Source organism: Gallinula chloropus (assembly GCF_964237585.1).
Source record: "Gallinula chloropus genome assembly, chromosome: Z".
In the NCBI taxonomy this organism is placed as follows: domain Eukaryota; kingdom Metazoa; phylum Chordata; class Aves; order Gruiformes; family Rallidae; genus Gallinula; species Gallinula chloropus.
This window is the reverse complement of record NC_140089.1, coordinates 63,599,814-63,612,851: the sequence shown is the minus strand read 5'-3', so window position 1 is coordinate 63,612,851 and position 13,038 is coordinate 63,599,814. Positions and strand designations below refer to the sequence as shown.

General features: G+C 45.3%; 1 protein-coding gene across 1 annotated transcript in view; it reads left to right on the top strand.

The window, feature by feature from the left end:
• Positions 1 to 5,383: 5,383 nt before the first annotated feature.
• The window catches only part of TBCA (tubulin folding cofactor A), a 34,790-nt gene continuing 27,135 nt past the window's right edge, over positions 5,384 to 13,038 (top strand). Inside the window, exon 1 of the mRNA XM_084278610.1 lies at positions 5,384 to 5,511. Coding sequence (XP_084134736.1) covers positions 5,459 to 5,511 — 53 coding nt within the window. The 5' untranslated portion in view covers positions 5,384 to 5,458. The remainder of the gene's footprint in view (positions 5,512 to 13,038) is intronic.

Sequence of the window (13,038 nt, the reverse complement as noted above, 5' to 3'; positions counted from 1 at the left end):
AAGCATATGTAAGGTAAGTGGAAATCACCTTGCCTTGGAATTGTTTAGGGAACAGCTTCAGCCCCAGTATGACTTGTGGTGGTTTATCCCTGGCTGGAGGCCAGATGCCCACCAAAATCAGTCTATTACTCCCCTTCTTAGTTGGACAGGGGAGAAAGTATATATTAAGAGGCTCAGGAGTCAAAATAAAGACCTGTCATCGACGTGGGCAAAACAGACTCAACACAAAGTGAAAAAGAGAGAAACTACTCTACTTTATTACACTACACTACAGAGAACAGTGAAGAAACTGGAGTTGGGAGCATGGCCAGATCTTAAAACAAATGTAACCAGATATTAAAACACTTTCCCTCCACCACTCTCTTCTTAGCAGCCTTTAGTCAGGATTTTGCTCCCTTCTTCCCCCGTTTGCAGTACAGGGGGCAGGGACTGGGGAAAATGGGGTTCCCAGTAGCACCTTCCCCCCACCCCTCCATTCTAAGCAGACTTCCCTTTAGCCATGATCTTGCTGCCTTCTTCCCCCCGTTCGCAGTACAGGGGGGCAGGGACTGTGAAAAAATGGGGTTCTCCGTTACTTCTCATGATCTGTTTTCCTCTTTCAGATCTTGAAACACCTCTAACCTCCCTCCCTGCTCCCTTCTTAGCAGACTTCACTCTAGCCATGATTTCACTCCCTTCTTCCCCCCCCGATCGCAGCACAGGGGGACAGGGACTGGGAGATGGGGCTTCGGTCAGTCCCTTGCAAGTTGGTTTCCTTCTTGGCCGGGGAGTGGGGGGTAAACAACAACACACGACATTCATTCCACACCCTCCACCTGCTGCACTGTGGGGTCTCACCCACAGGAGATAGTCCTTCACGAACTTCTCCAACATGAATCCTTTCCCCAGGGCTTTATCTACTCACCAGCTGCCCTGGTGTGGGTCACTGCTATGGTGGGCAGTCATAAATCACAGTGTCTGTCAGTCCCAGTCCGCAGGGTCACCAGCCTCCCCCAGCAAACCTGTTCCGATGCAAATCTCTCTCTCACTCATCTCTGTGTCTCTGTTTCTCCTCATGGCTGCAAGTGCTGGCAGGGGTTTGTCCCAACATAGGGTCACAGCATCTCCTCTATGTCTCCACCTGCTCCATCCAGCATGGAGCCCCTCCACGGGCTGCAGGTGGGGTCTCGGCCATGAGTTTCTCCATGGGCTGTAAGGGGCATTTTTCTCTCCGGCACCTGAGGCGCCTCCTCCCACCACCCTTTTCCGGCCTTGGTGTCTGCACAGCTCGTTACATGTTCTCATTCCCTTCTCTGGTGGCAAAATGCAGCTACTTCTGGGTTGTTTTCTCCTACACGTGATTCTCAGAGGTGCTGTGACTGTCTCTCAGGCTGCGACTTTGGCCTTGAATTGCTCGTTGTTTATAGTTGAGGCTGGCAGAAAACTCTAACTGCTGCTTAAAGAAACTGTCTCAGCAACTCAGCCTCACAAAACTGCAACAGACTTTATACAATTCTCTAAAGCCAGATTAGTAAGATTTGAGCTTCTGACAAAGGGGGTGCTTTTTCCTCTATGCCTGCCAGAATGATGCTTTCCTCCTTCCTCCTCCTGCGTGGGTGATAGCAGGCTTGCATACTAAGTACAAAATACATCTGTGAACCTGTCTCCAGGCCATAGTCATTCACAGAGTTATGCAGGCTGTTCTTTTTGAGAATTGTGCCTGCTGAGCCAAGGCTGTGTCCCCATGTAAGCTTGCTAGACTCTGTGACAGAGGTCACATTCATCCACCTCTGTGGATAGGACACAATGCCATGGACTTGAGTGATGTGGCCCTCCCTGTGCCATGTCTGAATGGTGCCTGATAGTGCCAGCCACGCTCCTGTAGCTGCTGGCTAATGACCTGTCACTGGCACATCACCAAAAGCAACATGACATCTTCCCTCACAGTCAGCTTTTCTCAAGAGGTATCAGTCACTGTCAGTGTCAAGAACCAGGGCAAATGACTAATACAAGACGAAAAGATGTGGAAAAGACCTTCCTGATATGTACACCGCTGAAACTATTTATCTTTATTATTTATTCACTAGAGCTCCTTTTTTTCTTTCTTAATGATCTAATTGTTCATTCAAGGGAAGTTCTTCCAAACACAGACCCGAAAGAGTATTTTTTTCTAGAATTTGAGCCCTTAAATGTTTAGCCTCAACCAAGTATAACCAGGAAGGAAAACCGCCATTAAAAACATCAGTTGGGTATAACTTCAGGACTGAGCTGCTAGTACTAATGTTACAGCTTCATTTATTTCTACCAGTTACCTGAAACTAAGGGGACACACTGATAGTTTTAGAGAACCTCAGCAGAACAATGATGGCTTTATTTTCTCAACAGAATTTTATTAGTATAGCACAGAATTTATTAATGGAATGGCACAGGATTTCTACAAGCAGAATCAGTATAGTACAATTTATAAGTAGCGTAATACAGAATTTATAATACAAAACTTACAGTTTCTAATCACCTGGATTTTCTGCAGATTGGGCCAAATGTTAATATGTGGTTTGCTGCATCAAAATAACAATCATAATCTAGACTCACAAAACATACAAAAGAATATGAGTCACATCCTGAGAGGAAGCAGATAATGGTGGAGGTATCACAGGTCACGCTGTCCAGCAGCAATTTTGGTCTGAGTTCGCCCTTAGGATTTTGATGGTTTTACTCACAGTGCTCTGGGGGCTGTTATGCTTCTCTATTGTGCGGTGGGGTCATCAACACCAACCAGGTGCCTGGGACCTTCGGGGCTGGAAAGGACGGGAGTATTCAGCCTGGTGCCCAGGAACCTCGAGGCCAGTGGGGAGGGAAAGAAAAAAACTTCTTTGGTTCATCCACTGGGGACATGGGTCCTTCAGGGCCTGATAATGAGGTGAAAGACAACAAATCTGTGACCAGCTCCATCCCAGAAAACAGATGCTTGCCTATACTGGGGCCCTGAGCATCCTGGTCTAGTGAGAGGTGTCCCTGCCCATGGTAGGGGGTTGGAACTCGGTGATCTTTAAGGTCCCTTCCAGCCCTAACCATTCTATGACTCTGTGATTATAGATAGTAACCACATTACCTGGGGTCTGCGTCCAGGAGTCCAGGGGTCAGGCCCCACCTCCCACCACCATCGCAGTGCCAGTCACACTGACGTACGGAAATAGACTCTATAACTCGAAAGTTATAAAGTAGGTATGTTTATTGCGCGCAGTTGCACGGGGGATCGCTCCACCACAGACGTGCACACCTAGTGTAACAAAACCGTCCCATATTTATACAATGAAACAATGAATATTCAATTAATGCCTATACATATTCATTACCTAACCCCGCCTACTCTCGCTTCTTATGCTAATTAGCTTATCAGTCCTTTGCGATTGCGCCGTTTCTTCCAAAAATTGTGGGCAAGGGTCTCTGGTGGTCCTTGGGAGGAAGGCCCCGAGTCTTCCTCATGATGTACTTTTCACCTCTCGCCTGGGATGTGCTGATCTTGCAAGCTTGCAGTGTTCTTATCAGTCTGAACTAATTTATGGCCTTGTTAACTATCCGCTTTCCTCCAGTAACGAGGTCTACGAACACAATTCGCATCCTTTATCAGCCACCTGTTTTCTTTAATAAGGAGGTAACGGGATGGACATTATTCCATCTTAGAGTTCTCACTCTTTTATCTTCTTGAGATAGTCCAAGGCCTTCAGAAATAATCCCTTTGCTAAGGAAATACAAAAAGACTCCCCTTCTTCTTCACAAGCTGTTCCACATAATTATCTAGCTGAGCGAGAGTTGCTCTTCATAATTATACTACACACTACATATATAATCGTGATTCTATACTCTCAGATCAATTCCTATACTACACTACATATATGATCGTGATTCTATACCCTCAGATCAACACTACCTCAGCGCAACTCCTATCGCTGCATGTGAGGGCGAATTTGCACTTTTTTTTTTTGCATCTGTGCTTATGAACAGAAGGTGAATGACACTTAGTGGATTTACGACCTCCATGGCATAGGTCACTGCCCAGTGCGGCCTGGCCCTGCCAGTTGCTTGTGGGGGACAGGCCCACCATGACAGCATGGATGCCTCCACTAGGAGGGGGAGTGAGGCACCTCACCCCGCTGTCATTGTTTTGCATGGCTGGGTTCTGGAGGAGAAGGGGCTTGCTGCAGGAGCGGTTTCTGCAGGAAGCTGCTAGAATCTCACTGCAGGCCTGACAGAGCAAACACCAGCTGGCTCAAGACCAGAGTCACTGTTGACCAAGGCTGAGCTCATCAGCAACAGTCACAGCCTCTGGGAATCACATTTAGGAGAAAAAAAACCTGCAAGCAGCTGCTTTTTGCCACCAGAGAAGGGAGTGAGAAGATGTAAGAAACTGTGCAGGCACCAAGGCCAGTGGAGGGAGTCGGGGGAGGAGGTGCCCCAGGTGCCAGAGAGAAAGATGCCCCTGGAGCCCATGAAGAAACCCATGGTGGAGCAGGTGGAGAAATAACAGAGGATGCTGTGACCCACGTTGGAACAAGACCCTGCCAGCACTTGCAGCTCATGGAGGGAGATAAGAGACAGAGAGCCAGAGATGTGAGAGATAGAGAGACACAGAGAAAGAGACAGAGACAAAGAGACAGAGAGACAGTGAGAGAGAGACACACTGGAGCAGGTTTGCTAGGATGGGGGGAGGGCGGCTTGTGACCCCATGGAGAACCAGGCTGAAGCAGTCTGGGCCTAAGAGACTGAGAGACATTCTATGATTTATAACTGCACCCCACAGAAGTGACCCACACTGGTGAAGAGCTGAAGCCCTGTAGGAAAAGACTCACATTGGAGAAGTTTGTCAAGGACTGGCTCCTGTGGGTGGGACCCCGCGGTGCAGCAGGGGAACGATGTGAGGAATGTCCCTCCCTGCCCCCCTCCCACCAAGAGAGAAAACAACTTGTGAGGAACTGACTGAAACCCCCATTCTCTGCCCCTTCCCCGTGCCACAGTGGGGAGGGGGAAGAAGGGAGCAAAATCATGACTGAAGGAGGGGGGGGGGGGTTTGCTTTAAATTCTGGCCGTACTTCTTATCTGACTCTGGTGTCACTGGGGGTGTGGTGTAGTGTAATAAATTAGATGCTTTTTTCCTTTTCTCTGCATTGAGTCTGTTTTGCCCATGACGCTAATTGCGGAATGATCTCTCCCTGTCCTTATCCCGACTGCTATGCCTCTCAATATACATTTTCTCCCCTGTCCAGCCGAAAAGGGGAGCGACAGAGCAGCTTTAATAAGCGCGGGCCTCCAGCCAGGTCTAAAGCACCACACCGCTCACCATGGTACCACCCATCAGCCCGGCGGCTTGGCGCATGCGCGGGGTCGGTCTGCGCAGTCACGACGCTGCGCCGTTCTTACCGGAAGCCCCGGACCTGCGCCGCTGTGGCTCGGCTCGCGGTGCTTCCCTCCCAGCTCAGCTATGGCAGACCCACGCCTGAGGCAGATCAAGATTAAGACCGGCGTCGTGAGACGGTGAGTGGGAGCGGAGCGGGGCGGGGGGTAGTGGGCGCCGCCGTCACCGCCCGGGGAGCCAGGCGCGCGCCACGGCCTCTGGGAGCCGTTGGCGGAGGCCGAGGGCGGTCCCGAGGGGGTGAGCGGGCTCGGCCCTGCTGCGAGCTCTGCGGCGGCCCGCCGTCCTGAGCGGGGAGCCGGCCCTGCCGTGGACCCCGGGGGCTCGTTCGAACCGGGCGGAGGAGCTGCTGGGGAGTTGCATGCGCAGGGTGGGGCTGCCGGGAGGTGCCGAGTGTGGGCCCTGGCACAAGTTCTGCGGTGGCCGCCGCGCTGCTGCTGCTTGCTCGCAATCGTCAGGATCAGGCCTTTCTTTCCCGAGACAAATACGGATTTTGTCCGTTTCCTTGAGAGCCAAGGGGAGCCACACTGTCCCATCAGTATACAGGGCAGTCTTGCAAGATACCTCACCAGGACACAAAGTCTTAGATGTTTTATCAAAACAACTGTTAAATGGTTATTTGTAATTGGAAAATTCGGTGGTTGTTTGACCCTGTCTGGAGGCCAGATGCCCACCAAAGTTGCTATATTGCTCCCCTTTTCAGTGGGACAGGGGAGAAAGTACATATTGAGCAGCTCAGGAGTCAATGACAGGGAGAGATCATTCTGCAGGTAACATCATGGGCAAAACAGGCTTCACATGGAATAAAAAATGCATATAATTTATTACTGCCACCCAAGAAAATAGCTAATGAAAACAGAGTAGGGTAATGAGAAATAAACCCCACCCCTCCCTTCATCCCAGGGTCAGCTTTACTCATGATTTCTCTCCCTTGCCCCAGGAGTCACAGGGGGAGACAGGGAATGGAGGTTTTGGTCAGTTCCCCACAAGCTTTTTTATCTTCTTTTGAGTGGCATTCCTCTCACCCTTCCCCTGCTCCACTGTGAAGTCCCACCCAAGGGCAAGCAGTCCTCCACAGACTTATTCAACTCGAGCCCTTTCCCACAGGGCTTCAACTCTGCCCCAGCATGAGTCTCTTCCGTGGCATGCAGATCTTCAGGCCCAGACTGCTCCAGCCTGGTCCCCCCCAGAGTCACAAGTCATCCTCCCCCCAGCAAACCTGCTCCAGCATGGGCCTCCCCATGGGCAGCAGGTCCTGCTAGGAGGTTTCACCAATGTGAGTCACAGTGTCTTCCATCTGTCTCTGCCCACTGTAGCATGGGGCCTGTCCATGGGCTGCAGGTGGGTTTTCTGCTCCTCATCATGTTCAGTGGGCAGCAGGGGAACAACCTGCCCCACCATAGTCCTCTCCATGGGCTGCAGGGCAGGGGAATCTCCAGCACCTTGAACGCCTCCTCCCCATCATCTTCACTGACCTTTGTGTCTGCAGTTTCTCACATCTTCTCCCTTCTCTGGCAGCAAAAAGCAGCTCATTGTGGGTTTCTTCCTTTTTAAATGTGATTCACAGAGGCACTGTGACCATCACAGATTGGCTTGGCCTTGGTCAGCAGCGGGCCCAGCATCGAGCCCAGCTGGTTTTTACTTTGTCAGGCCTAGGGCAAGCTTCTAGCTGCTTCTTGCAGAAGCCACTGGTTTGGCCCCTCCTCCTCCACCAGAACCCCGCCACACAAAACCACAGCAATGTCAAAGCCTTGCTTTTACAGTTTGTTCACAGTGAGGTTTATTAAAACTGCTCTCTCCAGAGGAGTTAGTATGTGTGCCTGTCGTAGTTTTGCCCCAGCTGAGAGCCGAGCACCACGCGGTCAGTCACTTGTTCTTTAAAAGGAAGGGGGGGAGTGGAAATAAAGAGAAATATTATTTTTTTTAAGTTATTTTGAAGGAAGATGCCTGCCTGGATCAGCTCATCACGAAACATACATATTTCAGGGTTAGTGCAAAGAAAGGGATGAAAACATTTGGGGAAATGATACAAATGCAGTCAACAGGATTCAGATTTGCATTTGGAGTATTGCTGCGTGAATAAACCAAGTAAGTTTAGGTTGTGTTTGTTGCGTGGTAATAATAATATGCACATCTACAGTTACTCCCCAGCAGCTGGCATACTGTAAATGAAAGTAACTTTAAAAAAAAAAAAAAGAGAGAAAAGGAATGTTATCTTACTGTGGCTGTGGGAGAGATAAGACCAGCAGCTCCCACTCTTGTGACAGTTGCGTGCAGATACGAGGTATGGCTCTCTGCCACTCCACCCTTGCATTTCCAACTAGAAGCCTAGTTATGTGCTCTTTACTATGGTGGACATGTGTGTGACTTGAGTCAACTTAGGAACATTAACATTGTTCTCTTTTGGCCTGGAAAAGCTACATAGGTATTATTCATAGTATGTGAGAAACCTCACATAGAAGCTTAGTCAAAAAGTGACTGACTTAAAACTTCAGTTAATTTTCCTTGGTTTTTTCCTGTGCTTGTAATTTAGAAAAGTACATTCCAGTCAGTCTGTAATACAGATGTTCAATGTTCAGGCTATAAGAGTATAACAAAAAAGGTAGGGGTCAAGAGCCACTAGGATGTATTGAACTTTTTTGACATTTCGTTTGTCTTTTTTTTTTTAATCATCTGCTGTAGCACGTTCTTTTTTTTTCCTTAGTTACCTAGCATTACTTTTTTACAAACTAAGAACAAAGCAACTGTTCTGCTTTGGGATTTCTTTGTTTTTAGCTTTATATCATAAATTCTTTCCGTGGCCCTCTGAGGAGACTACATATTGTAGGTTGTAGTTACTTCTTGCCTTCACATTTCTTACATTGCTGTGTATCAGTGAAAGAAATTTAAACTGTGAATGGGGGAGAACCTTTTGCTTTTCTTGACAAATCTGATAGCCAGGCTGTTAGTGATTACATACTTTCCTTAACTTGCCATCCAAAAAAAGTAGATTTGATGTGGATGAATAATAGTATTTGCTATATTTGTGGCTTGTGTCCTAACACGTAATAATTCTGGTTTAATCACTTCAAAATAGTCAATAAATAAATCCAAACTCAGACAGCCTGCTGGATAGTGAGAGAATTAATTAGAAAAGGAAAAAAAAAACTTAAAAAAAAAATCTTATTTCAGATTGGCAATGATTTTAAAAACTACTGCAAACAAAGTAAGTTGGGTCATGTGAAAATAGCACTGACATTTGCCCATAGTTTCCATCTGATTAAGTGGAAGTGACACCAGTAGATTAGAATGAGACTAAGACAATTCACATTGCAATTGTGTTAGTTTAACTTTAACAATCTTTTAACACTCTTGTTTAAATGTGGCTGACATACCATAATTACAAATCTACAAGCCTTGATTATAGAATTTTACATCATGAACCTATGGGGAAAGTGTATTGATTTTTGTGAAGCAGCTCTTTTTTAAATCCACCTTTCTAAAACTATGGAATCTTCCTAAGATTGTTCTTTTGCCTGTTGCACTGATGTTGATACTGGGTTTTCTCCTTGTAAAATACTAACATATTGCCAAGCAATTTACACTGATTTTTATTTTTTTTCGCCAAGCACATAAAATTCTGCAGGTTACACAGAGCAGTTGGTCTATTTTTAAATACGAATTTAAACAATTCTTTTAAATTGGATTAATTTACTGGCGAGTTCAGAATACATTTTGTGCAACTGAAGTATTAAGTATTGTAGAGAATGCAGTCATTCCTTTTGCTGTATGGTGACTCCATTGCTAATTCAAGCACAAAAATGGTTCAGTTTTTTGGTTACTTAACAGAATGTGCAATTTCTGGTCTAAATCCCAAATTTTCTAAATCTTCTGTCAGCGGTATGAATTATGATTGCTTTCTTGCTTGTTTCCCATTAGCCATAGAGACTAACTGTGATTCTTATCATCAATACATTGATACGAAACTCATGTCTCCTTTCTTTATTCTCAGAAGATTGTGTGCAACAATTGCTTGTTAGTTCAATTAATGAGAAAGGCTGGGATATTTTATACAGGTGTCAAGGAGTCATCTGCAGAGCTGCTCTGCCACACTGAGTCAGCATGATAAAGCAATTTGATGTGTTTACATTGCATATCCAAGAGCTGAGAGATTCATGAAGGTGAATATATTGCATGCACTGTTGGATGCAAGCTGACTCTATCCTAATTAAATAACCCTTCTCAGAGTGCAGGAGCACTGTGCATCTGTTGTCTGGTTTTGTCACCAGCTTGGTCCTGGAGTCTTGAACTTGGGTTCAGTGCTGATTGTGGTCCAGAGCTACTCAGATCTGTCTTGTGCATCCTCAGGATCAGATCAAAGTACCTTCAGCGTCAGGACTGGACACAGAAGGCCCCAAGTTGACCCTACATTTGAGGGCCACTTCAGTCTTTTAGACATACAAACTCAGTCTCTGTCTCATAAAAATGGCTTTATGTGGGCTGTCTGAGAAAAGAGTGCATCTGCATTTGAATAACACTGTCTGAGTTAACATCTTTGGTGTGCATAGTCACCAACCCAGATAATTAGATGAAGGGGTAATTGCAAGTTGGCTCTAGTCTCCTGAAACAACACTACTTGTTTGAAGGGGTTCCTATTTCCCTGGGTTTGTTTGGTTTGGTTTTTTTTTTTTTTTTTCCTCAGTTGATGCTTTCTTTAAAACTTCAGGAATGCCTAACAGTACCCACAGATATCTTGAAAAGTGGTAAGAAGAGCCCAGTGGTTGCTGTGAAAATTGCATAGTGTGATGGTGTTTTGTGTTGGGTTTTTTGGTGGGTTTTTAATGTGTGTTGTTGTTGTTGTTATACACCTTCCCGGACCTAAACACTGGTTCCATTTTAGAAGTACCTCACAATTAATAATGGTCAGATCTGTAACAGATTGCCTCCTTCACATTCCTTCCTCCATCCCATTACCTCCTCTAGTGAAGCACATTATACTGGCATCTCATTGTTTTTGTGTTTACAATTATCTTCTGCCTCTCAGGCAAAACTGGCTTGTGCATGTCCATGCTGATCATAGTAATCTATTGATGTCATCATTTTAATTGGGGAAAACTGTTGCACACCAGGTTTATCACCATAAGTGTTGGTAGTGATGCTGTGTTAGAAATTATATTTTTTATTTTGGCAAGAACATAGCTTTGCAAACTTAAATTCTTTAAGCAATTTTTCGAAAATTTCAAAATTTTAAAAGAAAACCCATTTGGTGTCACTGTGGATACATGTAGTACTGTTGTCTTGGTTTTGTACATACTTTTTTCATGGCATGGAGCCACGTATTCGCTTGGGTGGATAAACCAGTTACAAATAATCATACTGTGTTCTGAATTAGAATGTAGATCTATCAAAAAGCTAAAAAAAAAAAGCATTACATTTTTTGTAATGTTTTGTATACAGAAGGTAAGTTACAACTATAATCCATCCTGACCTGATTTTAAACGTTATTAGCTTATATGTATCACATAGGTGGAAATCTCATTCAGGATCATCCTACTTTCTATAAACTGTATTACATCCCTTTCAAGTAGGTTCTATGCCTTTGCTCCAAAACAGATGTTTTGAACTGAAAATGGTGACTGGGTTAAAGAAGGAAAAATGAAGTGGAGATCTGTGGTAAGCTGAATTATTGCTACAACAGGGGTCCTATTTCTTGTTCTTCCTTCTTTAATGAAGTTCTGAGGCTCTTTCATATTTACAGCTTTTAGCTTCTGTCCCATTCCATGCCATCTGGCCCATATCTTTTGCAATTCCAGAACCTCTGCAGGATGGGCTGATAAACTTTTTCTCTCCAGTTCTTGTCTGCAGCCCATCAGAAAAGCTCTTTCAGCTCTTTCTGGAGTAACCCTTCTCTTTGCTCCCAACCATCCAATTTGCTACATGCAGTACTCTAGCCAGGTTGTTGTCCCCAGCCATCACGCTTTTTGAGTAGTCCATAACTTTAAGGCTTTAATCCCAGTTGCATCAATTGGATTCTTTCGTTCCCATGCCCCTCTCCATGCTCCCACTGGCTGCTGGCATTCAAGGATGCCCTAACCAGGCAGACTTTCTCAGTGGGGCAAAAGGGAAACTTCAGCTGTTGCTATGGTATGGGTTTTTAAAAATCTGAATGTATTACAAGACCTGGGAAGTAAGTGTTGAGGGGCAAGGACAGACTGTGAAGCCCTGGAGCTTTGGAGAAATCTCTAGTATGCTATAAAAATGTCAAAACCAAGTTATTTTTAGCTTGAAACAATCTTTGCTTCAAAACAACCCTATAACTGATTTTCTTGGTCTTCACAATAATAATCCCTGGCAAAAGCCAAGCTTGTGAGTTTACCCTGAAATATCACAGTAACACAGTTCAGTAAGGGGTAGATAGACGTAAGAGGGGCTACAAATTACACACATACTTGCATATGGTTGCATCTTGACTCCTAAAAGAGAAAGTTTATCTTTTATGATGATTTGTCACCATCAAGAAAATCAAATTTGAGATCCTGTCCAAATCAGCAAATAGTCACTCATGGCTAAGAAAACATAGTAGGTCATTCCTGGTAACTGTGTCAGGTATTGTATTTATTTCCTCCTTCCTTCACTTTCCTCATAGGCTCCAGCCTGTAATGTATGTGTGCTTATGCGGTGTGAGTAAACCCAAGAGTGTGCGTAAGTCACTCGCAGGTTTGGGACTGGGTATGTGGAGCTCTGGAGGTAGCGATTAGCGTAGTGCCAGTGTTACTGACGTTGTTGAATTATAATTGCGCGTAGTGTTGGTACGTGGAATTCGTTACATGGTACTAAAGCTGTACCCTGTACACTTTCACTATAGGGGATGTTTAGGTATGAAGGAAGTCTGCGTGGTGGTTTCGGTATCTACTGAGTACGTGCTGCCAGCTTTGGGGTTTCTGTGTGCTTAGACTGAATCCCGAACATATTAGCGTACACCATGGTTAATAGTAACACTAGTTCTGTAGAGATGCATGTCCTTCCATTGCTCAAATGGAAGCAAAACTGAGAAATTCCCTCTTGTCATCTTCAGAGCTCCACTGAGCTTGCTCAGTCCAGCCAGGGAAGTGTCTCTTGTGTTGGTTTTTCAGATGCTGGAGATCTGTCTTTATTTGGTGGCTTAAGCACATAGGTGACATTCTAGCTCACGTAGAACCTGCCTTGTTGGCAATTGCTGAAGTTTGGGGAAACACAGCAAGAGTAGTACAAGTGCATACTTGTAACTGTGGCTTAGGAAGTGAAATTTTTGTTAACCCAGTATAGAGGATCTTAATTCAATTATGCATTTGGAAAATTCATGTTGTGTGTACTTTTTTTTCCTCTGTCAACCTTCAGATAAAATGTATGCCCGTATGGTCAGAGGAGTAGATCTGCTTGCTACTGCTAAGGTTCCAGCAAAAGGAGATGCTGCTGCTGATGTTTAAGGACTAGGGTAGGGTGATACATACCTTTAGGAAGTGAGAAAGGAGGGTGATTTGGGGCTCTTTCAGCAAGCAGCCAGAAATTAGAACAGTCTAAACCTTTTGCAACTGTTCAGCCTGAACACACTAGGATTTTTTTTTTTTTTTCACCTTTGTCCCCCTGCCCCCCCCTTGCTATGTTAAGGTCCTGCTGTTTCAGTCAACTGA